Source organism: Pristiophorus japonicus, chromosome 2 (assembly GCF_044704955.1).
Source record: "Pristiophorus japonicus isolate sPriJap1 chromosome 2, sPriJap1.hap1, whole genome shotgun sequence".
Lineage (NCBI taxonomy): Eukaryota > Metazoa > Chordata > Chondrichthyes > Pristiophoridae > Pristiophorus > Pristiophorus japonicus.
The window spans coordinates 293,782,731-293,810,115 of record NC_091978.1 but is presented as its reverse complement, the minus strand read 5'-3'; the positions used below and the strand labels follow the sequence as shown (position 1 = coordinate 293,810,115).

Below are 27,385 nucleotides of genomic sequence, written 5' to 3'. Positions count from 1 at the left end.
CTGAAATTGATGGCCTTACTGCCGCTGAGATCCGCTGACATTCTTTTCCGGGTTGCGCCCAGTGCCAGTTTGCACTTGGGCGGGAGGGGGGAACCGCCCGCTGACGTCAGCGGACGGCCAAATGGCGCAAGCGACCTCCTACCCACCGAGATGCCAGATTGGTGCGGGCGGGGGTCGGAGCCAGCAGTGGGAAGGACCACTGCAAGGAGGCTGGTCTAACCCCCAAGGTAAGTTTTTTAAAAAAAAAGGTTAGTGAACTTAAAAAAAAAAAAAAAAAAAAAATTCCACAGCGACTTACCTTAATGAAGGTCTTCCGGGTAATTTTTTTTCCAATCATATATTTTTATTGAACGTCTTCAACCCTCCATGGGCCCGACTCCATCCTCAGTGGCACTTAAGCAGCAAGAGCCTTTGCCACCGAGATTGGGAGCTCCCGCCCAGATTGACGACGTACGTCGCTCGTTTGTCGCCGACCCAACTTTTAAATTATTTTTCATCAATTTCCCGCCCAAAATGCTGCCCGATCTCTCGCCGTCCTTTTAGGTGGCACTTGGGCGGGACTTGGCCTTCACCAACTTCAGCTCCTTAATGTGCAGCAGCGCTATACCATAGATTGGATACACGGGTTCAAATTATAGCCTCAGCTGTAGTCACACTTGAGCCAGATCATCAAGTGTCAGAGAACTAAGGCTCTTTTTTTCCTCCCCTTTCTACCAATTTTCTTCCTACTCATCTCCTGAAGCCTCACTGCTGGAGTATTGTTCCACATGGCTGAGTGCATTCTGGTATCTTGGCCAAGTAGCCATTTGTTGTGTGTGTCTTTTTTTTCCCCAAAATGTACTGCTCCACATTTATCTGTGTTGAACTTAATTTGTTACAGATCTGTTCACTCTCATAACTTGCCTATGCCTTCCTGCAGTCTACTGCACCCTTTCTTACATTTTGCTTTTATCCTAATTTTGTACCATTACTGATATTTTTATATTTTATACGCATGCTAAAATCATAGAAAATGAGAAGTCCCAACACAGATACCTTGAGCATACCAGTAGCTATATCTTACCATCTGAGAAACATTAACATTCCTGTTCTGCCATCGATCCTTCAGCCATTTCTCTACCCATGCTACCACTTTACTTTTAATACCATCGTCCTTAAACTTCACGAGAAGTACATGTTGAAGATCTCTGCCATTCTTTCATTCTCTACTACAAGGTTGCCTTGTTTGTCTCTTCATATACTCATCCTCCTTTGACTAGCCTCTTGCTTTTGATGTTCCTAGAATATTGACATAACTAAACCCTTTGTTAATCAATGTCCTTTTTTTAATATCCTCTCTCACCACTTCTAATCTCCCTTTTTGCTTCACTGCTATATTTTAGGCATTTCCCCTGGTTTTCTTCTGTATTACTGACTTTCATTTTATCACATGCCTCCTTCATTTTCCCTTTACTAACTCAGGAATGCTGAAACCAATTATAGCAATCCAAACTGCGGTTCCAACTGAGATCAACTAACTCAGCACAGACCAGTGATCAAATCTATCAAACTTGAACTGGTTCGTATGGCCCATCTACTCACTGCCTTAATGAGCTGCGGCATTGGGACAGACACAACAGTGCCATTATTCATTGGCAGGAATTTCAAATGTTTTTTTACTCGTGCCTCCTTACATGCTACCTGCTTGCCACCGAGTAGCGTTATTGGAGATTTTAAAGGGGCTACTGTTGACTGTCTTGTCCATGGTATGCAGCTTGGTAAATCAACAAGGGGGTAAGAATTTTTTTTTAATTTGGAAAATTTTTTGAGATATTAGTTTGAAAATGTTCTATGTATGCATTTTGAAAAAGTAATACTCAGAACTGTAACACAAAAAAAAATTATTAAACCGTAATCAAACATGTTTTTTTTTGAAGGAAATCCAAGGCTTCTGAGAACACCTCTATTAATGTAGACAGAAGTCCATCTTTGTATTCAGGGGTTCCCACAGGCTTACATATGTATGGTATTTTTTATTTGAAATAAAATTATAAACAGCTGCTGTATTTACAATGGAAGTGGCTGAATGACCAGTGTGATACCGCATTTCATGGGCCACTGCAAACTTGGGAACCGACCATAGCAACGAATCATGTTGGACAATGTTGCTGGGCTGTGTCATTTACTGTGTTGCTTCAGTAGAATTCAGTACCAACTCTACTTTCAAAAACAAAGTAAACATTTGAAAAAAGCTGAAGTTATCGGTGAGCTTTACGAGCCATGAAATAATTGTATGACCCTAATACCCATCAGCTATCCTCCTACAATTAAAACACAGTATGGTTAGCAAGCCTTTGGAAACAGATCCCTTTCAAGAGTGAATTTTATCACAGCTGAAATTGAGTGACTACACTTCTGGATTAACCTTTGCCTTTACCAGGTTATGGAAGTTACCTACAGTACTAACCAAGAGTATACGACATGACCGAGCATTTTGCCTGATTTTTTACAACTGACTGGACAAATCAGGGACAAATTTTGTCTCTAAAACAGAATAAGAATAACTAATGCACATCAACATATAGGTGCAGATTTTCATCTTCATCGCGGGGCTGATCAACAACCTTTTAGAACACATCTGTGAATGATTTTCCCTGCCAGAGCAATGCACAGGTGGTGAAGTTGAAAATCTACCCTGTTATACAATAAGTTTTGTTTGCATTTTGAAATCTGATTTTTATTTTCCGTTACAGAAAATAAAGATCTGCTTGTGATTCAACTGGGCTCAGTAAGTTCGAATCTTATCTCTGAATCACAAGGTTGTAAGTTGATGCCCTTATACAAGGAGTTTGAAATCTTCATTGCAGTATTGAGGAAGTGCTGCATTAAGAGATGCTGTCATTTGGATAAGATGTAAAGCAAGACCTAATTTTCCTGTTCCATTGTTCAGATGGAAGTTAAAGATCCCTCATTGCTCCTTGATAGAAAAGTAGGAAGGTTTCCTGCTCTGCATTCCTCCCTCAACCAAAGCGATTAAATAAATCACTGCTGTTTGTGCGATCTTGCTGTGTAGAACCTCTGCTGTGTTTATTTACATATAGGTTATAGCACTTCAAAGTAACTCACTTGTTGTCTTTTTCAGATTTTTAAATCAACTTTTTAACCATTATAAATTCCTATGTCCACATTTATAATTGGTTTTGCTGATTTAAATTTGCCACCCGATAATTATGTAAGCCACCAAGGAGGCTGTCACTGAGCTACAACACTTGCTGCAGCCACAACACGAGCCTTAAACCAGGTCATGGAATGTCAAGGTCACCATGGCCCTTAACATTTATGCCATAGAGTCATTCCAGACTGCAGAATGTGACGTCAGCGATATCAATAGAAAAGGATACCACTCCATGAATGTACAGCTTGTTTGTGACCACACAATGCACATCATACATGTCTGTGCCCAATAGCAGTCATAATTCATCCATCCTGCGCCAATAGTCTGTGCCGCCTTTATTCCAATCAGGCTATCAGATTATAGGCTGGCTACTTGGTGATGAAAGTTATCACCCCAGACATGGCTTGTGACTCCTGTCATGAGCCCGGGCACAAGCGCAGAGCTGGCCGACATCAAGAGTATTGCCACTGTAGTTCTGCAGCACACCTGTGATCGTGAGCTAAATTTTCCCCAGTGATTTGCAGCTGCTGTTTTTGGCTTAAGTGGGGAAACTGGTTTTTCAAATCACTTTGCACCAGTGTAACTCAGTTAGTTACAATTTTTTTAGGCTAGTTTTTTTTTCTCCGCCAAAGGGAGCGTAACCAGCCACCTATGCCAATTCTGGCCATTTAGGGAAGTTTGGCTAGCTGAGAGTTACTCCAGTTCTGCTTAGGCCAGCATATGTGGCCTCTGCAGCAAAACCTTCCCTAGAGTTAAGGAAATTGGGCGCAGGTAAGGAAATCGGCGCAGCCGATGCCTGGACACACTAAAAAAAATTGAAAAACACATAGCAGCAACTTAGCTCCAACCCCACCCGAAGGATGACTGGTCCCATTCTCGGTCTCTGGGTCAGAGAGAGAGAGAGACCGAGACAGAGAGAGATCGAGCGAGACCAAGACCGAGAGACTGGGGACCTTCGGGCGGAGTTGGAGGTAAGTTGCTGCTATGTGTTTTTCAATTCTTTTAATGTGTTGGGAGCCGGCTGTATGCTTCACTTTGTAATTGTGTCCCTGGTTACCATGGCAGCCTGATCTTTTTGGCGCAGATCAGGGCTCAACCCCCAAAGCTAAAGGTCGGTTACACCACGCCAAAATGAAGAAATCCAACGGGAAACTTAGAATATATTTTTTGCCGTACTTGTGCCCCAAAAAATCGGGCGCAACTCTTCAAGTACGCCAAAAAATTGCTTTGGGGAAAATCGAGCCCCATGTTTCTAGATTTGTGCTGCATGCTGTATAACTTGGTAAGGGCTGATCCCTCAGTATAACAATCACCTGGGCCACAAGAAGTGGAGAAGGAAGAAAGAAAAGACCTACATTTATATAGTCCCTTTCCTGACTGCCGTGCATCCCAAAGCACTTCACAGCAAGAAGTACTTTTCAAGTCTTGTTATGTAGGAAGCGCAGCAGCCAAATTACACACAGCAAGATCTCTCAAACAAATGAAATAAATGACCACATCATCTGGTTGAGTGATAAATGTTGATCATGACACCAGGAGTACGCCCATGCTCTTCGAATAGCGCCATGGGATCTCTAGCGTCCAACTGAGGGGTAGACAGAGCCTCGGTTTAATGTCTCTTTCAAAAGATGACACCTCCAAGAGTGCAGAGCTCCCTCAGTACTACACTAAAGTGTCAGCCGAGATCATGTGCTCAAGTCTCTGGAGTGGGACATAAACCCACAACCTTCTGAGAGGAGGAGGGACAGGAGCAGCATCGACCACCGGTGCCCCCAGCTGCCAGAGCAACTCATCCAAGAGTGCTTGATCTGAACCATCCCTCCCATTCTCAATACATCAATAGTCCCACATTCCTTATCACCACCGTCCTTATTTCCGACCACCTTTGTTCAGTCTCGCTTGATGGCATGGACGTGACTACAAATATTAACACCAATTCCGAATCCTTGCCAAAACATTTACTCCAACAACTCTGTTCCATTTGTGTTGTGTGCTCGATTACATAAGAAATAGGAACAGGAGTAGGCCATACGACCCCTCGAGCCTGCTCCGCCATTCAAGAAGATCATGGCTGATCTGATCATAGACTCAGCTCCACTTCCCCACCCGCTCCCATAACCCCTTATCGCCTTATCATTTTAAGAAACTGTCTATTTCTGTCTTAAATTTATTCAATGTCCCAGCTTCCACAGCTCTCTGAGGCAGCGAATTCCACAGATTTACAACCCTCTGAAAAAATTTTCTCTTCATCTGTTTTAAATGGGGGGCTCCTTATATTAAGATCATGCCCTCTAGTTCTAGTCTCCCCCATTAGTGCATCCTCTCTGCATCCACCTTGTCAAGCTCCCTCATCATCTTATACGTTTCGATAAGATCACCTCTCATTCTTCTGAATTCCAATGAGTAGAGGCCTAACCTACTTAACCTTGCTTCATCTCAGGAATCAATCTAGTGAACCTTCTCTGAACTGTCTCCAAAGCAAGTATATCCTTTCTTCAATATGACAACCAAAACTGCAAGCACTTTCCAGGTGTGGCCTCAACAGTACCCTATATAACTAGCAAGACTTCCTTGCTTTTATATTCCATCCCCTTTGCAATAAAGACCAAGATTCCATTGGCCTTCCTGATCACTTGCTGTACCTGCATACTATCCTTTTGTGTTTCATGCACCAGGACCCCCCAGGTCCCACTGTACTGGAGCACTTTGTATTTTTTCTCCATTTAAATAATAACTTGCTCTTCGATTTATTTTTCTCTACCAAAGTGCATAACCTCTCACTTTTCAACATTATACTCCATCTGCCAAATTTTTGCCCATTCACTTAGCCTGTCTGTGTCCTTTTTCAGTTTTTTTTTTAATGTCCTCACACATTGCTTTTCCTCCCATCTTTGTATCGTCAGCGAACTTGGCAACATTACACTCTGTCCCTTCATCCAAGTCGTTAATATAGATTGTAAATAGTTGGGGTCCCAATACTGATCCCTGCAGCACCCCACTAGTTACTGATTGCCAACCTGAGAATGAACCATTTATCCCAACTCTGTTTTCTGTTAGTTAGCCAATCTTCTATCCATGCTAATATATTGCCCCCAACGCTATGAACTTTTATCTTGTGCAGTAACCTTTTATGTGGCACCTTGTCAAATGCCTTCTGAAGTCTAAATACACCACATCCACTGGTTCCCCTTTTATCCACCCTGTTCGTTACATTTTCAAAGAACTCCAGCAAATTTGTCAAACATGACTTCCCCTTGATAAATCCATGCTGATTCTGCCTGACTGATGCTTTTCCAAATGTCCTGCTACTGCTTCTTTAATAATGGACTCCAACATTTTCCCAACCACATATATTAGGCTAACTGGTCTATAGTTTCCTGCTTTTTGCCTGCCTCCTTTTTTTTTAAATAGGGACGTTACATTTGCAGTTTTCCAATCTGCTGGGACCTCCCCAGAATCCAGGGAATTTTAGAACCATAGAAACATAGAAAATAGGTACAGGAGTAGGCCATTCGGCCCTTCTAGCCTGCACCGCCATTCAATGAGTTCATGGCTGAACATGCAACTTCAGTACCCCATTACTGCTTTCTCGCCTACCCCTTGATCCCCCTAGTAGTAAGGACGTCATCTAACTCCTTTTTGAATATATTTAATGAATTGGCCTCAACAACTTTCTGTGGTAGAGAATTCCACAGGTTCACCACTCTCTGGGTGAAAACGTTTCTCCTCATCTCGGTCCTAAATGGTTTACCCCTTATCCTTAGACTGTGTCCCCTGGTTCTGGACTTCCCCAACATTGGGAACATTCTTCCTGCATTTAACCTGTCTAAACCCATCAGAATTTTAAACGTTTCTATGAGGTCCCCTCTCATTCTTCTGAACTCCAGTGAATACAAGCCCAGTTGATCCAGTCTTTCTTGATATGACAGTCCCGCCATCCTGGAAATCAGTCTGGTGAACCTTCGCTGCACTCCCTCAATAGCAAGAATGTCCTTCCTCAGGTTAGGAGACCAAAACTGTACACAATACTCCAGGTGTGGCCTCACCAAGGCCCTGTACAACTGTAGCAGCACCTCCCTGCCCCTGTACTCAAATCCCCTCGCTATGAAGGCCAACATGCCATTTGCTTTCTTTAACCGCCTGCTGTACCTGCATGCCAACCTTCAATGACTGATGTACCATGACACCCAGGTCTCTTGCACCTCCCCTTTTCCTAATCTGTCACCATTCAGATAATAGTCTGTCTCTGTTTTTACCACCAAAGTGGATAACCTCACATTTATCCACATTATACTTCATCTGCCATGCATTTTCCCACTCACCTAACCTATCCAAGTCGCTCTGCAGCCTCATAGCATCCTCCTCGCAGCTCACACTGCCACCCAACTTAGTGTCATCCGCAAATTTGGAGATACTACATTTAATCCCCTCGTCTAAATCATTAATGTACAATGTAAACCGCTGGGGCCCCAGCACAGAACATTGCGGTACCCCACTAGTCACTGCCTGCCATTCTGAAAAGTACCCATTTACTCCTACTCTTTGCTTCCTGTCTGACAACCAGTTCCCAATCCATGTCAGCACACTACCCCCAATCCCATGTGCTTTAACTTTGCACATTAATCTCTTGTGTGGGACCTTGTCGAAAGCCTTCTGAAAGTCCAAATATGCCACATCAACTAGTTCTCCCTTGTCCACTCTACTGGAAACATCTGCAAAAAATTCCAGAAGATTTGTCAAGCATGATTTCCCTTTCACAAATCCATGCTGACTTGGACCTATCATGTCACCTCTTTCCAAATGCACTGCTATGACATCCTTAATAATTGATTCCATCATTTTACCCACTACCGATGTCAGGCTGACCGGTCTATAATTCCCTGTTTTCTCTCTCCCTCCTTTTTTAAAAAGTGGGGTTACATTGGCTATCCTCCACTCGATAGGAACTGATCCAGAGTCAATGGAATGTTGGAAAATGACTGTCAATGCATCCGCTATTTCCAAGGCCACCTCCTTAAGTACTCTGGGATGCAGTCCATCAGGCTCTGGGGATTTATCGGCCTTCAATCCCATCAATTTCCCCAACACAATTTCTCGACTAATAAGGATTTCCCTCAGTTCCTCCTCCTTACTAGACCCTCTGACCCCTTTTATATCCGGAAGGTTGTTTGTGTCCTCCTCAGTGAATACCGAACCAAAGTACTTGTTCAGTTGGTCCGCCATTTCTTTGTTCCCCGTTATGACTTCCCCTGATTCTGACTGCAGGGGACCTACGTTTGTCTTTACTAACCTTTTTCTCTTTACATATCTATAGAAACTTTTGCAATCCGTCTTAATGTTCCCTGCAAGCTTCTTCTCGTACTCCATTTTCCCTGCTCTAATCAAACCTTTTGTCCTCCTCTGCTGAGTTCTAAATTTCTCCCAGTCCCTGGGTTCGCTGCTATTTCTGGCCAATTTGTATGCCACTTCCTTGCCTTTAATACTATCCCTTATTTCCCTTGATAGCCACGGTTGAGCCACCTTTCCTTTTTTATTTTTACACCAGACAGGGATGTACAATTGTTGTAGTTCATCCATGCGGTCTCTAAATGTCTGCCATTGCCCATCCACAGTCAACCCCTTAAGTATCATTTGCCAATCTATCCTAGCCAATTCACGCCTCATACCTTCAAAGTTAGCCTTCTTTAAGTTCTGGACCATAGTCTCTGAATTAACTGTTTCATTCTTCATCCTAATGCAGAATTCCACCATATTATGGTCACTCTTCCCCAAGGGGCCTCGCACAACAAGATTGCTAATTAATCCTCTCATTACACAACACCGAGTCTAAGATGGCCTCCCCCCTAGTTGGTTCCTCGACATATTGGTCTAGAAAACCATCCCTTATGCACTCCAGGAAATCCTCCTCCACCGTATTGCTTCCAGTTTGGTTAGCCCAATCTATGTGCATATTAAAGTCACCCATTATAACTGCTGCACCTTTATTGCATGCACCCCTAATTTCCTGTTTGATGCCCTCCCCAACATCACTACTACTGTTTGGTGGTCTGTACACAACTCCCACTAAAGTTTTTTGCCCTTTGGTGTTCTGCAGATCTACCCATATAGATTCCGCATCATCCAAGCTAATGTCCTTCCTAACTATTGCATTAATCTCCTCCTTAACCAGCAATGCTACCCCACCTCCTTTTCCTTTTATTCTATCCTTCCTGAATGTTGAATACCCCTGGATGTTGAGTTCCCAGCCCTGATCATCCTGGAGCCACGTCTCTATAATCCCAATCACATCATATTTGTTAACATTTATTTGCACAGTTAATTCACCCACCTTATTACGGATACTTCTTGCATTAAGACACAAAGCCTTCAGGCTTGTTTTTTTAACACCCTTTGTCCTTTTAGAATTTTGCTGTACAGTGGCCCTTTTTGTTCTTTGCCTTGGGTTTCTCTGCCCTCCACTTTTCCTCATCTCCTTTCTATCTTTTGCTTTTGTCTCCTTTTTGTTTCCCTCTGTCTCGCTGCATAGGTTCCCATCCCCCTGCCATATTAGTTTAACTCCTGCCCAACAGCACCAGCAAACACTCCCCCTAGGACATTGGTTCCGGTCCTGCCCAGGTGCAGACCGTCCGGTTTGTACTGGTCCCAACTCCCCCAGAACCGGTTGCAATGCCCCAGGAATTTGAATCCCTCCCTGCTGCACCACTGCTCAAGCCACGTATTCATCTGCGCTATCCTGCGATTCCTACTCTGACTAGCACGTGGCACTGGTAGCAATCCCGAGATTACTACTTTTGAGCTCCTACTTTTTAATTTAGCTCCTAGCTCCTTAAATTCGTTTCGTAGGACCTCATCTCTTTTTTTACCTATGTCGTTGGTACCAATATGCACCACAACTGGCTGTTCTCCCTCCCTTTTTAGAATGTCCTGCACCCGCTCCGAGACATCCTTGACTCTTGCACCAGGGAGGCAACATACCATTCTGGAGTCTCGGTTGCGGCCGCAGAAACGCCTATCTATTCCCCTTACAATTGAATCCCCTATCACTATCGCTCTTCCACTCTTTTTCCTGCCCTCCTGTGCAACAGAGCCAGCCACGGTGCCATGAACTTGGCTGCTGCTGCCCTCCCCTGATGAGTCATCCCCCCCAACAGTACTCAAAGCAGTGTATCTGTTTTGCAGGGAGATGTCCACAGGGGACCTCTGCACTACCTTCCTTGCACTGCTCTTCCTGCTGGTCTTCCATTCCCTATCTGGCTGTGGACCCTTTCCCTGCGGTACGACCAACTCGCTACACGTGCTACTCACGTCATTCTCAGCATCGTGGATGCTCCAGAGTGAATCCACTCTCAGCTCCAACTCCGCAACGCGTTCCGTCAGGAGCTGGAGGCGGATACACTTCCCGCACACGTCGTCATCAGGAACACTGGTGTCGTCCTTGCGTTCCCACATGGTACAGGAGGAGCATAACACGTGACCGAGCTGTCCTGCCATGACTTAACCCTTAGATAGGCAACAATAATGTTAAAGTTTACTCACTGTTATCGAAGAGAAAAAAGAAAAACTACTCGCCAATCACCAGCCAATCACTTACCCCCTTGGCTGTGACGTCACCTTTCTGTTTCTTTCTATTTTTTTGCCTTCTCCCTGTAGCTGCACAAGTACGCCTTTTATAGGCCTCACCAACGGACCTCCTCGACGCTGCTCCCGACTGCCGCCGTCGCTGGGCCCCGGACTCCCTGCTGTGCCTTTTTATAGGCCTCACCAACGAACCTCCTCGACGCTGCTCCCGACGCTGGGCCCCGGACTCCCTGCTGTGCCTTTTATAGGCCGCTCCGATGCACCTCCTCGACGCTGCTCCCGACGCTCAATTTTGGTAAATTACAACCAATGCATCCACTATCCCTGCCACTACTTCTCTTAAGACCCTCGGATGCAAGCCATCAGGTCCAGGGGATTTATCCACTTTTAGTCCCATTATCTTACTGAGTGCCACCTCATTTGTGATTGTGAATGTGTTAGAAACATAGAAACATAGAAAATAGGTGCAGGAGTAGGCCATTCAGCCCTTCTAGCCTGCACCGCCATTCAATGAGTTCATGGCTGAACATGCAACTTCAGTACCCCATTCCTGCTTTCTCGCCATACCCCTTGATCCCCCTAGTAGTAAGAACTTCATCTAACTCCCTTTTGAATATATTTAGTGAATTGGCCTCAACAACTTTCTGTGGTAGAGAATTCCACAGGTTCACCACTCTCTGGGTGAAGAAGTTTCTCCTCATCTCGGTCCTAAATGGCTTACCCCTTATCCTCAGACTGTGACCCCTGGTTCTGGACTTCCCCAACATTGGGAACATTCTTCCTGCATCTAACCTGTCTAAACCCATCAGAATTTTAAACGTTTCTATGAGGTCCCCTCTCATTCTTCTGAACTCCAGTGAATACAAGCCCAGTTGATCCAGTCTTTCTTGATAGGTCAGTCCCACCATCCCGGGAATCAGTCTGGTGAATCTTCGCTGCACTCCCTCAATAGCAAGAATGTCCTTCCTCAAGTTAGGAGACCAAAACTGTACACAATACTCCAGGTGTGGCCTCACCAAGGCCCTGTACAACTGTAGCAACACCTCCCTGCCCCTGTACTCAAATCCCCTCCCCACCCCCACCCCCGCCTATGACCCCTTGACTATCCACTGTTGGGATATTTTTAGTGTTCTCTACCGTAAAGACTGATACAAAATATTTGTTCAGAGTTTCTGTTATCTCCATGTTCCCCATCACTAATTCCCCGGTCTCGCCCTCTGAGTGACCAACATTTACTTTACCACTCGTTTCCTTCTTATATACCTGTAGAAACTCTTGCTATCTCTCTCTTTATATTTTGTGCTAGTTTACTTTCATAGTTTATCTTCCCTTAATCATTTTTTGTGTCATTCTTTGCTGGCTTTTAAAAGCTTCCCAATCTTCTGTCATAAGAACATAAGAACATAAGAATTAGGAACAGGAGTCGGCCATCTAGCCCCTCGAGCCTGCTCCGCCATTTAACAAGATTATGGCTGATCTGGCCGTGGACTCAGCTCCACTTACCCACCCGCTCCCCGTAACCGTTAATTCCCTTATTGATTAAAAATCTATCTATCTGTGACTTGAATACATTCAATGAGCTAGCCTCAACTGCTTCCTTGGGCAGAGAATTCCACAGATTCACAACCCTCTGGGAGAAGAAATTCCTTCTCAACTCGGTTTTAAATTGGCTCCCCCGTATTTTGAGGATGTGCCCCCTGTCCTCCCACTAGTTTTGGCCACTTTGTATGCCCTTGTTTGTAATTGGATACCATCCTTTATTTCTTTATTTAACCACTGATGACTATCTTTTCTTTTACACTCTCTCTTCCTCACTGGAATATATTTTTCTTGAGGGTTATGAAATATCTCCTTAAATGTACACCACTATTCATCAACCGTCCTACACTTTAATCTATTTTCCCAGTCCACTTTAGCCAACTCTGCCCTCAGACCTTTGTAGTCTCCTTTAGTAAAGCTTAGCATGCTGGTTTGCGATCCAACTTTCTAACCCTCCATCTGAATTTGAATGGTAGCCAACAACAGAGTGGGTGGTTCTGGATTTAATTTTAAGGAATGAAACTGCGCAGGCAGAAGGGGTACCGGTGGGAGAGGATTTCAGAGGTAGTGATCATAATTCAGTTAGATTTAGGGTAGTTATAGAAAAAGACAGATAGACCAGGAATAAAATTTCTCAATTGGGGAAATGCCAATTTTACTAAGCTGAGATGTGATTTAGCCAAAGTGGACTGGAAACAGCTACTTGAAGGTAAATCAATGTCAGAGTAGTGGGGCATGTCATGTTTGTTACCTCATATAACTGTAACCTTTATGTAACAACACTGTACACCTGAGAAATCCACACCTTGACCACAGTGGGTGAACTTGTGGGAGACACTCCTCACCTGGTCATCCAGGTATAAAAAGGGAGGTCCCACGCAGGGTCATCACTTCTTGGTCCTGTGAATAAAGGTACAGGTCACAGAGTGACCTTGTCTCCAGTATGTGCCTCGTGTTGATTTGCTGTAGTGTGTAAGGACACAACATTTGGCGACGAGAAACTGAAATCAACGACTCGAGAATAGCCACCGGTAGCACAGAGGAACGGTACTGTGTTGGTGAGGACTGGGACGATTTCGTTGAGAGGCTCCAGCAGAGCTTTGTCACGAAGGACTGGCTGGGAATGGCAGCGGCTGACAAGCGAAGGGCACATCTACTGACCAGCTGTGGACCTAAGACGTACGTGCTGATGAAAGACCTGCTCGCACCCGAGAAGCCGGTGGACAAGACCTTCGAGGAGCTCAGCAAACTGATCGGTGAGCACCTCAAACCGGCGAGTAGTATAAACATGGCCCGACACCGATTCTATACGCACAGACGTCAGGAAGGGCAGAGCTCGGCGCTTGGCCAGCCTCTAAGTTCACAGACGCCTGCAGTGGGGAGATGTTACGGGATTTCTTCATTGAGGGCATTGGTCATGCTGGGATTTTTAGGAAGCTAATTCAGACCAAGGACTTGACCTTGGAAGCAGCGGCGTTGATGGCTCAAACCTTCGGGGGAGGAGGAAACCAAGATCATATACGCGCACAACTCTGCTCCCAACGTGGCGATGGAGCAGGGAGTTAACATGGTAAACGCGATTCAGAACCCCGCAGGCAGGCAGTAACAGACTCTAAGGTGGGCCCGCAACAGAGACAATGGCAAGTTAAACAGACATTTACACCATCACAAGGGACAATATTGTCCCGGGATGGGACCATTGACAGAGTAGTCAAAGAGACAATCAGAGAGGAATGCCTGGTAACAGCTCTTTTGTTCACAACAATCTCAGCTCATGCTGGAGGTGTGGGGGCAAACATGCTGCGAAGACCTGCCGGTTTCAACAATTCATCTGCAGAAATTGTAACTTGAGTGGACATTTAGCCAGAATGTGCAGGAAGCCTGCAGCGAGGCTGGTTTACGAAGTGGATGAACCACAAGAGGGGTCTGCAAGGCTGGGGTATGCCTGGGACACAGCGGGTCCAGGTGGCAAACATCCATAGCTCATATACAAAGACGCCACCTATGATGATGAGAGTACTGTTAAACGGTATCCCGGTACGCATGGAGCTAGACACAGGAGCGAGCCAGTCACTTATGAGTGTCCAACAAGTCAAGAAACTGTGGCCACTCAGAGCTAGCAGACCCAAACTAGAACATATTGACACGCAATTACAGACGTACACCAAAGAGGTCATCCCAGTGCTAGGCAGTGCAATGTTGCTGGTCTCACACAATGGATCTCAGAACCGGCTGCTACTCTGGATTGTCCCGGGAAATGGTCCCGCGCTTTTGGAGCTGGCTAGCTAAGATAAACTGGAAATGGGGGGGGATGTGCACACCATTTCATCTGTGGAGCGAAGTTCATGCTCACAGGTCCTACTAAAGTTCGAGTCATTATTTTGACCTGGTGTCGGGACTTTCAAAGACGCCAAAGTAAGGATGCGCATCACCCCGGACACCACACCAGTGCACCACAAAGCCAGAGCTGTGCCGTATGTGATGCGAGAGAAAATTGAGAGTGTGTTGGATAGGATGTTAAGAGAGGGCATAATTTCGCCCGTTGAATTCAGCGACTGGGCGAGCCCCATCGTCCCTGTTCTAAAAACGGATGGCTCGGTCAGGATCTGTGGCGACTACAAGGCCACCATCAACCGAGTGTCCCTTCAGGACCAATACCCGCTTCCGAGAGTGGAGGATCTTTTTGCCATGCTGGCAGACGGCAAGCTGTTCACCAAGTTGCACCTCACTTCAGCCTACATGACCCAGGAACTGGCTGAAGAATCCAAGCTACTGACCACCATCACCACGTACAAGGGGCTGTTTGTCTACAACAGGTGTCCGTTTGGCATTCATTCAGCAGCTGTTATCTTTCAGAGGAACATGGAAAGCCTGCTAAAATCCATCCTCGGAACAATCGTATTTCAGGATAACATCCTTATCACGGGTTGAGACACCAAGGAATACCTCCACAACCTGGAGGAGGTGCTACGCCGACTGTACCGGGTAGGCCTGCGACTAAAGAAGTCCAAGTGTGTGTTTTTGGCACCAGAGGTCGAGTTTTTGGGCAGGAGGGTTGCCGCAGACTGGATCTGGCCCACCGAAACCAAAACGGAGGCGATCCGTCGTGCGCCCAGGCCCGGCAACACATCAGAGTTGCGGTCATTTCTGGGATTGTTGAACTATTTCATGAACTTTCTGCCGAACTTAAGTACATTGCTGGAACCGCTACACGTGCTCCTGCGTAAGGGTGGCGATTGGTTTTGGGGGGACTGTTAGGAACGGGCTTTCAATCGGGCACGGAATCTGCTTTGTTCAAATAAGTTATTGACCCTGTACGACCCCTGTAAGAAATTGGTTTTGACATGCGATGCATCATCCTATGGGGTTGGGTGCGTGTTGCAGCAGAGTAATGATGAGGGCCAACTCCAACCTGTGGCTTATGCCTCCAGGTCGCTCTTCCAAGCAGAAAGGAGATATGGGATGGTTGAAAAGGAAGCATTCGCATGTGTCTACGGGGTGAAAAAGATGCACCAGTACCTTTTTGGCAGAAGGTTCGAGTTAGAAACGGACCACAAGCTGTTAACATCCCTGTTGTCCGACAGCAAAGCTGTCGATGCCAATGCATCCGCTCGCATACAGCGATGGGCGCTCATGCTGGCTGCGTATGATTACACCATACAGCATGAGCCAGGCACCGAACATTGCACTGATGCGCTGACGCGCTCAGCAGGCTTCCACTGGCCATCACTGAGGGGGCAGCGGAGCAAAGCGCGGAGATGGTCATGGCTATCGATGCCTTTGACAGCACAGGCTCCCCCATCATGGCCCACCAGATCAAAACCTGGACAAAGAGATCCCCTCCTATCTCTGATTAAGAAATGTGTCCTGACTGGGGATTGGGCGCCAGCACACGGAGCAAGCCCTGAAGAGGTCAGACCGTTTCACAGACGGATGGATGAACTCTCCATCCAAGCCGACTGCCTACTATGGGGCAGCCGGGTAGGCATGCCCCAGAGGGGTAGGGAAGCATTCATCAGGGAACTCCACAGCGAGCAACCAGGCATCGTGCCTGGTCACCTGTATGGTGGCCGGGAATTGATGCAGACCTGGAACACTCTGTTCGTAGGTGCACGACGTGTGCCCAGCTGGGCAATGCCCCCAGGGAGGCCCCACTCAGCCCGTGGCCCTGGCCCACCAAGCCATGGTCACGTATTCACGTAGACTACGTGGGCCCGTTCATGGGAAAAATGTTCCTCATTGTTGTTGATGCACTCAATCCATTTCGAGTACGTATCATATTGAATTCGTGCACGACATCCACCACAGTGGAGAGTCTGCGTGGGGTCTTTACGACCCACGGCTTGCCGGACATCCTAGTTAGTGACAACGACCCGTGTTTCACTAGCTATGAATTCTGGGAGCTCATGTTGGGTAATGGCATCAAACATGTCAGGACAGCGCCGTTCAAGCCGGCTTCCAATGGCCAGGCGGAACGTGCGGTCCAAATCATAAAGCAAGGCATGCTCCGGATTCAAGGACCATCCCTTCAATACCGCCTATCGTGCCTCCTGCTGGCCTACAGGTCCCGACCGCACTCGCTCATGGGAGTCCCGCCAGCGGAGCTACTCATGAAACATACACTTAAAAACTCGGCTGTCCCTCATTCATCCAGTCTTGTCAGACATTGTTGAAGGCAAGCGCCAGTCCCAAAATGAGTGCCACGACCGTAACTCAAAGGGGAGATGGATAGAAATCGATAACCCTGTATTTGTTCTTAATCACGCTGTGGGGCCCAAGTGGCTCGAGGGTACTGTAATTAGTAAAGAGGGGAATAGGGTCATAGTGGTCCGACTCAACAATGGGCAGATATGCCGCAAGCATCTGGACCAAGTAAAAAAAAAAAAAGGTTCAGCATGGACACTGAGGAACCGGAGGAAAATCATGAGATGTTGCCCACACCACTGCCAGTGAACGAGCAACAAGAACCGTCAGCAGCATGCACAGTCCCTGCGGTCAGCCCGGACAGGCCGGAATCACCACAGGTGACAGACGCATGCCAAGGCTCAACAACCAGAGCCCCAACTGCGGCGCTCCACGAGAGATCGTCGACCGCCTGAAAGACTCAATCTTTGACCCAAAGACATTGGGGGAAGCTGATGTCATGTTTGTAACCTCACATAATTGTAACCTTTATGTAACAACACTGTATACACCTGAGAAATGCACACCTTGACCACGGGGTGAACTTGTGGGAGACACTCCTCACCTGCTCATCCAGGTATATAAAGGGAGGTCCCACGCAGGGTCATCACTTCTTGGTCCTGTGAATAAAGGTACAGGTCACAGAGTGACCTTGTCTCCAGTATGTGCCTCGAGTTGATTTGCAGTAGTGTGTAAGGACACAACAGGTCTCATTCAAGGAGGTGAGAGTGTGGATTGAAAGCAAGAATGTTCCCTTAAAAAAAAAGGTGGGACTAAAAAATCTAGAGCCGTCTGGATGTCCAGGGGCATAGAGAGTAAGAAAAAGAAAAGAAGGATGCTAATAACAGATCAATACTGCAAAAACCCGAGAGGAGTACAGAGTGCAGGGGTGAAATTCAAAAGGAAATTAGGAAGAGGGGGGCATGGAAAAAATATTGGCAAGTAAAATCCAAAGATATTTTATAAATACATTAAGAGTAAGAGGTTAACTAGAGAAAGAGTAGAACCTATTAGGGACCATAAAGGTACCCTGTGTATGGAGGCGGAAGATGTGGGTTTGGTTCTTAATGAATACTTTGCGTCTGTTTTCACAAAAGAGCGGGGCGATGCAGACATTGGAATCAGGGAGGTGGAGTGTGAAATATTAGTTGAAATAAACATAGTGAGAGAGGAAGTATTAAGGGTTTAGCATCTTTGAAAGTGGATAAATTCCCAGGCCTGGATTAAATGTATCCCAGGCTGTTCAGAGAAGCGAGAGAGGTAATAGCAGAGGCTCTGGCCATCTTTTTCCAATCCTTTCTGGCTACAGGTGTGGTGATGGAGAACTGCTAACGTTGTACCTTTGTTTAAAAAGATAGAAAGGGATAGACCGAGCAATTACAGGCCAGTCAGCCTAACCTCGGTGGTGGGAAAATTATTGGAAAAAATTCTGAGGTACAGGATAAATGTTCATTTAGAAAGACACGATTAATCAAGGAGAGTCAGCATGGATTTGTTAAAGGAAGGTCGTGTCTGACTAACTTGATTGAATTTTTTGAGGAGGTAACAAGGAGGGTCGATGAGGGTAGTATATTTGCAGTAGTATATATGGATTTTAGCAAAGCTTTTGATAAAGACCCACATGGCAGACTGGTCATGAAAGTAAAAGCCCATGGGATCCAAGGCCAAGTGACAAGTTGAATCCAAAATTGACTCGGAGGCAGGAAGCAAAGGGTAATGGTTGATGGGCGTTTTTGTGACTGGAAGGCTGTCTCCAGTGGGGTTCCGCAGGGCTCAGTACTCGGTCCCTTGCTTTTTGTGGTATACATCAATGATTTGGACTTGAATGTAGGGAGATTGATTAAGAGGTTTGCAGATAATACAAAAATTGGCCGTGTAATTGATGATGAAGAAGAAAGCTGTAGATTGCAGCAAGATATCAATTGACTGGTCAGATAGGCAGAACAGTAGCAAATGGAATTCAATCTGGAGAAGTGTAAGGCTAACAAGGCAAGGGAATACACAATAAGTGGTAGGACACTGAGAAGTGTAGAGGAACAGAGGGACCTTGGAGTGCATGTCCACAGATCCCTGAAGGTAGCAGGACAAGTAGATAAGGTGATTTAAAAAGGCAGAAGGAATACTTGTCTTTATTAGCCAAGGCATAGAGGTGGAAGGTTATGCTTGAACTGTATAAAACACTAGTTAAGCCACAGCTAGAGTTCTGCATGCAGTTCTGGTCACCACATTACAGCTCACACTGAATCATAGAAATTTACAGCACAGGAGTCCATTCGGCCCATTGTGTCCATGTTGGCCGACAAAGAGCTATCCACTTTCCAGCTCTTGTAGGTTACAGCACTTCAAGTGCATATCCAAGTATTTTTTTAAATTCTGAGGGTTTCTGCCTCTACCGCCCTTTCAGGCAGTGAGTTCCAGACCCTCACCACCCTCTGGGTAAGAAAATTTCTCCTCAAATCCCCTCTAAACCTCTTATCACTTACTTTAAATCTATGCCCCCCGGTTATTGACCCCTCTGCTAGAGGGGGAATAGGTCCTTCCTATCCACTCTATCTAGGCCCCTCATAATTTTATACACCTCAATAAGGTCTCCCCTCAGCCTCCTCTGATTCCAAAGAAAACAACTGCAGCCTATCCAATCTTTCCTCATAGCTAAAATTCTCCAGTCCAGGCAACATCCTCCTAATACTCCTCTGTACCCTCTCCAGTGCATTTAATTTTTCAATATTTTAAAACACTTGCGCTGGTAAACGTAGGCTATACACCAGCTTTTACCAGGCTTAAGAGTTCGAAGGACATTCGCTGGGCAGAGTTGGCCAAATAGCCCAACCTCTGCCCCATGGATGTTCTTCCTGCAGGGATGCTTTGGATCTGTCAAAAACAAATTTTGACAGATCGCAAAAGCCAGTTCACGAGGCCTCTTCGGGTGCGTGTACACATCGTATGCACCCAGTGAGGCTGCAATTTTCAGCCCATTATTTCACCACATAATTGTGGGGGTGGTGGTTGAAATCAAATATTGCACTTGTCAGATCCCTGAATTTAGTAATATTTACCCATTGTTTGTGCTTTCATCAATAATATAGCACAGAATTTTATTGAATGTGCTGTATATTGTATTAGCTGCAGTCTCTGTTTAATAATTAGAATAATGAATGCTCATTTGCAGCTCAATGTGCCTCTTCCCAGCCCTCAAACTTTCCTTTGCTGAATGTAATGTTGAACCTTCTTGAGACCATTCAAAATATCAACAAGTAAGATATATATACCAAGAAAGGCTTTTTGCCTTTATGATTTGTTTTGCTTTCTGGACAAATTCTATCTTGGAGAAATACAAATATTAACAAGTGAGTTGTAAGCATACTGCAGTTTCAGCAATTCAAAGTGTTCAACAATTTCCCACACAGTAGGGGTCCCTTATATCTGTTGTTTTTCTAAAAATCTGGATATGCTGCAATCTTGTGGCAAATAATACCCAAACTTATTGGCAATGATGTTCAAATCTTGTAACAGCATATTACCTCTGCTCAGTTTATGCCTCGGGAGAGTTTGTCTCTTGGCTGATGCTGCTGACAGTAAATCTCTATTATGTACTGATGAGATTAGAAACATTATATTAAAATAGAAACAGCTAATGTGCTTATTAGATTGAGCAAGCCTAAAGCAAAAGTTTTGATTGTCTTCAGAACTATTGCAAAAACCTATGATTAGTGGACTATGTTTAACCAAGCTTTAGAATCTTTTTTTACATTCTTGTTATTACTATGAACATAAAAAATAAGGTTGACACATTGTTTTAAGAACAAACAAATAACAGACATTCCCAAAATTTAATAGAAGGGGTGTGTATTTATAGCCTCAAGAAAAGTATCAGCAGCTTTGCGCAGGGAAGCACAGGTGGTCCCAAATGAAAGTACAATGCCACCGGGATGGGAGTGAATGGGGATTGTATGGGAAGAATTCTAATCAAGTACAATTCCGATCAAATTTTCTGATTATATAACAAAAATGTTAATAACTTTTTAAATTGAAATAGTTATTTTGCTTTTAAAAACATGGACATGGTCTCCTTTTTATTTTAATGGCAACTCAATGAAATATTGCTAATCTGTTTTCCACTGGGTGAGTTTGCTCAATAAAATGTCATTACCCCCAGGTACCTGGCCAATCAGAAATGTCCCATAATAATGCTCAATTTGTGCTTCCAAGTGGATTGCCACTTAAGTAGTGAGGCAATGGCCAAAGTTGTTAATTTAGCTGTGGAGAGTGGGAAACTGTAGGAGTATGCGTAGAGCAGCAAATTTGTATAGTCAACTCCACAAATACATCCATGCAGATGCTTCTGCTTCAGTCTTGCAGAAGCGGTACCTTTGTGGAGCTGCATGATAATCACCATTGCCTGTCAGTAAATAACATAGCATAATATATTTCCCTGGAGAAAATGAGTCCTGCCATTAACCTGGGTGTGGAAGAAGGCCATGATTATCTCCAAGCTGAGCCAGTGACTTTACAGTAATGTTGCCTCAATGGACAAATATGGAGATGAGAGCCACGTGTAGATATCAAGTTGCAACTCACGTTTTTTCCTGTTCACTCTTTGCAGAAGAACTCTTGATTTATATTAGCATATATGGCCTTCGTGCTCATTTTCAGATGTAATAATATTACAATTGAACATTCTTTCAGTACTTTGAAGAAGAACAACAAATGCGCTACTGAACTGTGACTGTTTCTTGATATGGTGAGGAAGGTCATATATGGAGACCAAATGTAGATTTTTTTCTTTTCTCCCCACCCAGACAAATGAAGGATAGTCTACTTGTAACAGCCAAGTCAATCAAAGTGAGGTCAGAAGCTAAGTATGGAAAGTTGAAACATTTTGTTGTTTGTTATTCATATATATTAAAGATTTATGCTTACATTCCTAGGAGCACAAGCGCTTTGTCATAATGGTCACTATTCCAATTTTTCTTGGATGAGGATTGCAATAGATTGTCAGACCCTCTATCCACCTTCCATGAACTTTACGACCAACCCCCCCCCCCAGACTACTCATCTTTCCAGGGGAGCATTTACTATAATGGCATTTCAAGTAACTTCTCTCTCTCTCCAACTATCACACTGCTATGGTTTTAATTCTTTTTGTTAATTTCCTTCTTCCCCATCACCTTTCATCTCTTTCTTTTTTAAATTTTGTTTTGATCTATTCTGTTTTTCTTTAAATTTTTGTATATTTATATAGTAACTGATTCAAGGTTTGCCTCAGCTTCACAATTTTATTCTCTTACGGTTTTTAAATTTTTCTTTTGAATTCCTCTATTCTATATACAGATGCAGCATCGAGAATCTGGAATCCAGACCGATTGGTGGCAGGGTCGTCTGGAATCCGTAAAATGTTCCGGAATCTGGACCCGACGACCCTGCTGACCTTCGGGGCACCACCGCTTCCCGACCTCTCATCTCACCCCCACTCGTCTCACCGCCGCTGCCCTTACCTCGGGGCCTCCTCGCCGGCCCGCCCGACAACTTCCTCGGCCGGGGGCCTGCCCGACGTTAACGGCTCCTCGGCAGGGCCGGCCTGACAACATCCTCGGCAGGGCCGGCCTGACAACATCCTCGGCAGGGCCGGCCTGACAACATCCTCGGCAGGGCCGGATGGCCCGAACAGCTCCTCGGCGGGAATCCCCACCCCTTTCTAATGTTCTGAAATCCAGAAATACCCGAAGCTGAGCTTGGGTGTTTCCGGATTCGTGATGTCAGAAAGCAAATCAAAAGCCCGGAATCTGGAATGGCCTCGGTCCCGAGGGTTCCGGATTTTAGGCGCTGCGCTACACTAATACTCCATTTGGCCAAAAATTCCTTTGGGGTTTGTTTCCCTCCTTTCTTTCCTCCTTGCAGAGAAATAAACTTGCAGTTTGAACCTCACTTATAGCAACTGAGTGGCAGGTTCCTAATCCATTCACTAAAAGGCAGAGTTTCAGTAGTGCATCAACAACAACATTGGATATATTACTACTAGTATAATATACAGCGAGTTAAATTTCTTTTACTGTCTTTTTGGGGCGGTTAGAAGTGCGATCATCAGCATATTGCAGCACTTCTCTCTGTGTACTGGAATCAAGGCATCTCGATTAGCAAGAAGTTTGTCCTTTTGATTTCATCATTAGCAAAAGTGAAAAATGAAAGCAATTGTTGTAATTTGCGATGGTCAGTGTCCTATATATGGTACTGAAAACCTTCTAATTAATTGAACGTAAACTTTGAGACCACCGACTGTATCATATGACCTTTTTCTACAGTTTGCAGTCAATATTGCACAAGCTGAGAAAAAAAGCTTCACCTCGAATATAATGAACTACAGTATGCAAGTAATATTTAATGTCTCATGCAATGTTCAAAACCTTGGGATCCTTTTCATTCCTTGCATATCTCTGTTGCCCAATACATAGCCACTATTGAAAATTGGCTATTAATTATTGTAGACAGAAGAAACAGACCACCATAGATGTGACAATTGATGCAGCTGCCTCCAGGGTACAGAAAAGTTCATATACTAGACAATCAATTTAATTGTTTTTGGAGTGCAGTGCCAAGGCAAGGAGTTCACAGCTCACCCTGTGGTATTAAATGCTTTAAGAATATCAACAGCAGGACAAACTGCTGCTAGTGTTGGACTCATTTGTCTTCCTTCGAGTATAAGCAAGTTAATAGCTGAACAAAGAATTCTTCCTAGCATTTAGACTTGTCTTCATGGAGATCCAGAGATTACGCACACAAATCACTTCATAATGGTGCAGTAAGAGGTTTTTATGTGCTCAAGTCAATTGTGACAAATGTCTTGTTCCAATTTAGAGAGTTGTTTAAAGGGAAATATTTTCTAATCTCTTTGTGTGTCAAGGGAAAAAAAGAGTTTATAAACAAATTATCCACAACAGAAAAAGATCCTCTCCACTGGGTTCCAGATGAAACAAAATGAGAAAGCATAATTAACATTACAATGCTTTGTGTTTTTTATTTAACCACAGGGTGGAGATGACAGAGGACTGTTAAGCCTTGCATTCCATCCCAAATACAAGAAAAATGGAAAGCTCTATGTGTCTTATACCACCAACCAAGAACGATGGGCCATTGGACCGCATGACCACATTCTTAGAGTAGTCGAATACACTGTATCCAGGTAGCGCAATTAACAATGAGATACTTTTGCTCCAACATGTATTACAAGTATTAATTGCTGAACACAGTTGCGTAGAACTTTATTGGCTTTGCAATGCTGTAAATGGCATTGTAAATGCAATGATGTGTTTGATGGGTCATTTAGCGGTTCACCAATACAGTAACATAGTTTATGCTGCTGAACTTCTAAAACTCTTGAAAATGCCACACACTATCTGTTAATGAAGATAACCAATAGCAAGAACCCAATTATTTGGATGGGGTACATTTATTTCACTTTCAAGCAAATTTTAGCATTGAACTATTTTCCTCAATTCTGCATATCAAGGTTACAATCTTTTCACGCTTTCTGAAAATGCAGTGAAGTGTTTTAATGTTTGCTGTACTTCCATTGTGGCTAGTGATATAAAGTATCGATATATTGTCAGGTGAAGACAAATGTGTTCCCATTTTCTAGATATGTTTTAAGAACTCCACTCAAATAGTTCAGCTGAATAGTTAAACATTGCCACCATTAAGACAAACCATTTAAATCAAACCGTTACAAAGAATTTTTATCTGGTATGTTTTGATATATTTATACCCCTTTGTTAACTTTTATGAATATTTTGGAGATTTACTGAGCCTGACTCTGTGAGGGACTCGAGTTAATATCAGTAACAACATGTTATTAACTAAAGGTACATCAGCTGCTAAACTGGATAGGATAACTCATACTGTGGGGCTCAGTAAATCTTCAAGCAAGTATCCCGGATATAATCAGCAGTTTTCCAATAAAAAGATTTGTTTCTGTCTCGCTGTTCATTTTTTAAAAAGGAATGTTGCAATAAGAATTAAAATTCTTAATTTGGAAAAGGAATTTTGATATTTAATTATATGCCTAAATTGAGGCTTTTTTTCCTCAAGTAATGAGGAATGGTGTCACTCTTGACTCAGTGGCAGTACTCTTGCCTTTGAGTCAGAAGGTTTTGAGTTCAAGTCCCACTCCAGAGACTTGAGCTCATAATCTAGGCTGATAATTCAGTGTAGTACTGAGGGAGTGCTGCACTGCCAGAGGTGCTACCTTTTGGGTGAGACCGAGGCCTCATCTGCCTTCAGGTGGACATAAAAGATCCCTTGGCACTGTTTGAAAAGGAGGCAAGGGAGTTTTCCCGGTTCCTTGCCAATATTTATTCCTCAACCAACACCACCAAAATGGATTATCTGAACATTAATCTCATTGTTGCTTGTGGGATCTTACTGTGTACAAATTGGCTGTCGCTTTTCTCTACCATAGTGACTACACTTAAAAAAAAAAAATAAATAAATAATAATCATTGGCTGTAAAGCGCTTTGGGACATTCTGAGGTCATGGAAATCACTAAAATACAAGTTATTTCTTTAATGAATTTTTCAAAGGAATATAACTGCATTAGTATACATCATTGTAATTTATTACACAGAAAAAATGCATATCAAGTGGATACAAGAACAGCAAAGATATTGATTGAAGTAGCAGAGTTACACAGAAAGCATTTGGGTGGACAGCTCTTGTTTGGGCCTGATGGCTTCTTGTACATCTTCCTTGGAGATGGAATGATTACCCTTGATGATATGGAAGAGATGGATGGGTTAAGGTAAGTAGATCATACAAACAAAAACTGTAAAGTGCGTATCATGTTGAGCAACTCAAAGTACTATGAAAACACTTGTGATGGAGGACAATGATTGTCCAAGATGATACATGATTAGTGCCATTTGGTAATGTCAAACAGTACAATTTAGCTTTCAGAAACACACATTTTCTTGTGCTTTTTGATTCTCATTAACATTTTGATGATTTCAGTTAAATTATAGAAAATAAGAGACGTCATAGTAAAGCAGGGGGTCGTAGAGAAATTGGATAGGATAAAAATAAAGGAGGTACTTTTAAAAGGTTGGCAGTGCTCAAAGTAGAACATTCACAGCCCAGATGTTCTAGGTTGCTGAGAGTGAAAATTGCGAAGGCTCTGGCCACGATCTTCCAATCCTCTTTGGATATGGAAGTGATGTCAGAGGACTGGAGGATTTACACATGTTACACCCCTGTTCAAAAAAGAGAAGAGGGATAAACTTGGAAATTACAAGCCAATAAGCCCAATGGAAACATTAATCCGGGACAAAAGTAATTGGCACTTGGAAAAATATGGGTTAATAACTGAAGGCCTGCACGGGTTTGTTAATGTCAAATCGTGTTTGAATAACTTGGTTGTGTTCTTTTAAGTAACGGAGAGGGTGAATGAGAGTAGTGGGGTTGGTATTATGTATAAAAGATGTTTGATAAAGTGCCACATAATAGACTTGTTATCAAAATTGAAGCCATGGAATTAAAAGGACAGTGGCATGGATACAGAATTGGCTAAGGCACAAAAGTAAAGGTGAGCAGCTGTTTTTCAGACTGGAGGGAAGTGTGCAGTGTGCAGGCCCCCACTTACCTGCTGGACCCAGTGTACCTGCCTCATCAACCCCCCGCAATTGGATATCCCCTCTGACCCTTCTAATCTCTCCCTGACCTGCACTATGGGGCTGCTGACCTGACGCTCGATGCCGCCGACCTCCCCCTTGGGGCCTCCGACCTCACCCCTGGCATCCGATCTCTCAGGCCACTGATCTCAGACATGTCCCCTGCACCCGGCCTCCATAATTGGTTGTGAAGCACTTTGTGATATCCTGAGAATGTGATAAGGCACTATTTAAATGTAAGGTCTTTCTTTAGTATCTCCCAGTGAGAGTATAAAACTTTTTCAGCAAGCTTAAAATAATGAGGTTGCATTTGGAAACATAGGAAGGATTTAATACTATTCCTAGGCAAACCAGTTAGCACAATCTGGAGGAGAGTTTGAAACACAGTGCAGAGCCCAGCACTAGACCACATGGGAATATGGGTGTGCATAATTACCACTTGAGTGCATGCAAACTGATGTTGACTTATACATTTAACAGTAACTAACACTTATTACCAGTAATTAACACTTATTAATTCTGTCGTTAACACTCATCAAACACACACCCTCTTAATTATCAATGTAACTATTTGTACGACAGCCCTGCCCCCTGTCAAGCTCCGTCCCCACTTCCAGGCTCCCCCCGACTTTCTCCTCGTCCTCTCCCCCCCCGCCCGACTCTCACCTTCCCCTCCCCCACCCCCACCCCCCCCCCCCCAGGCCTGACTCTCTTTCTCTCTCTCTCTTTTTCTCTCTCTTTTTCTCTCTCTCTCTTTCTCTCTCTTTTTTCTCT

General features: G+C 44.2%; 2 protein-coding genes across 2 annotated transcripts in view; one reads left to right on the top strand and one right to left on the bottom strand.

The window, feature by feature from the left end:
• The window catches only part of hhip (hedgehog interacting protein), a 233,580-nt gene that overhangs the window by 41,403 nt on the left and 164,792 nt on the right, over nt 1–27,385 (top strand). The window contains exons 5-6 of the mRNA XM_070865050.1: nt 23,980–24,131; nt 25,573–25,746. Of these exons, the coding sequence (XP_070721151.1) occupies nt 23,980–24,131; nt 25,573–25,746 (326 nt within the window). The remainder of the gene's footprint in view (nt 1–23,979; nt 24,132–25,572; nt 25,747–27,385) is intronic.
• Nucleotides 27,367–27,385, bottom strand: part of LOC139228198 (putative uncharacterized protein DDB_G0271982) — a gene marked incomplete at both ends in the record, with an annotated part of 753 nt that continues 734 nt past the window's right edge. The window contains one exon of the mRNA XM_070859382.1: nt 27,367–27,385. This exon is cut by the window's right edge and continues 59 nt beyond it. Coding sequence (XP_070715483.1) covers nt 27,367–27,385 — 19 coding nt within the window.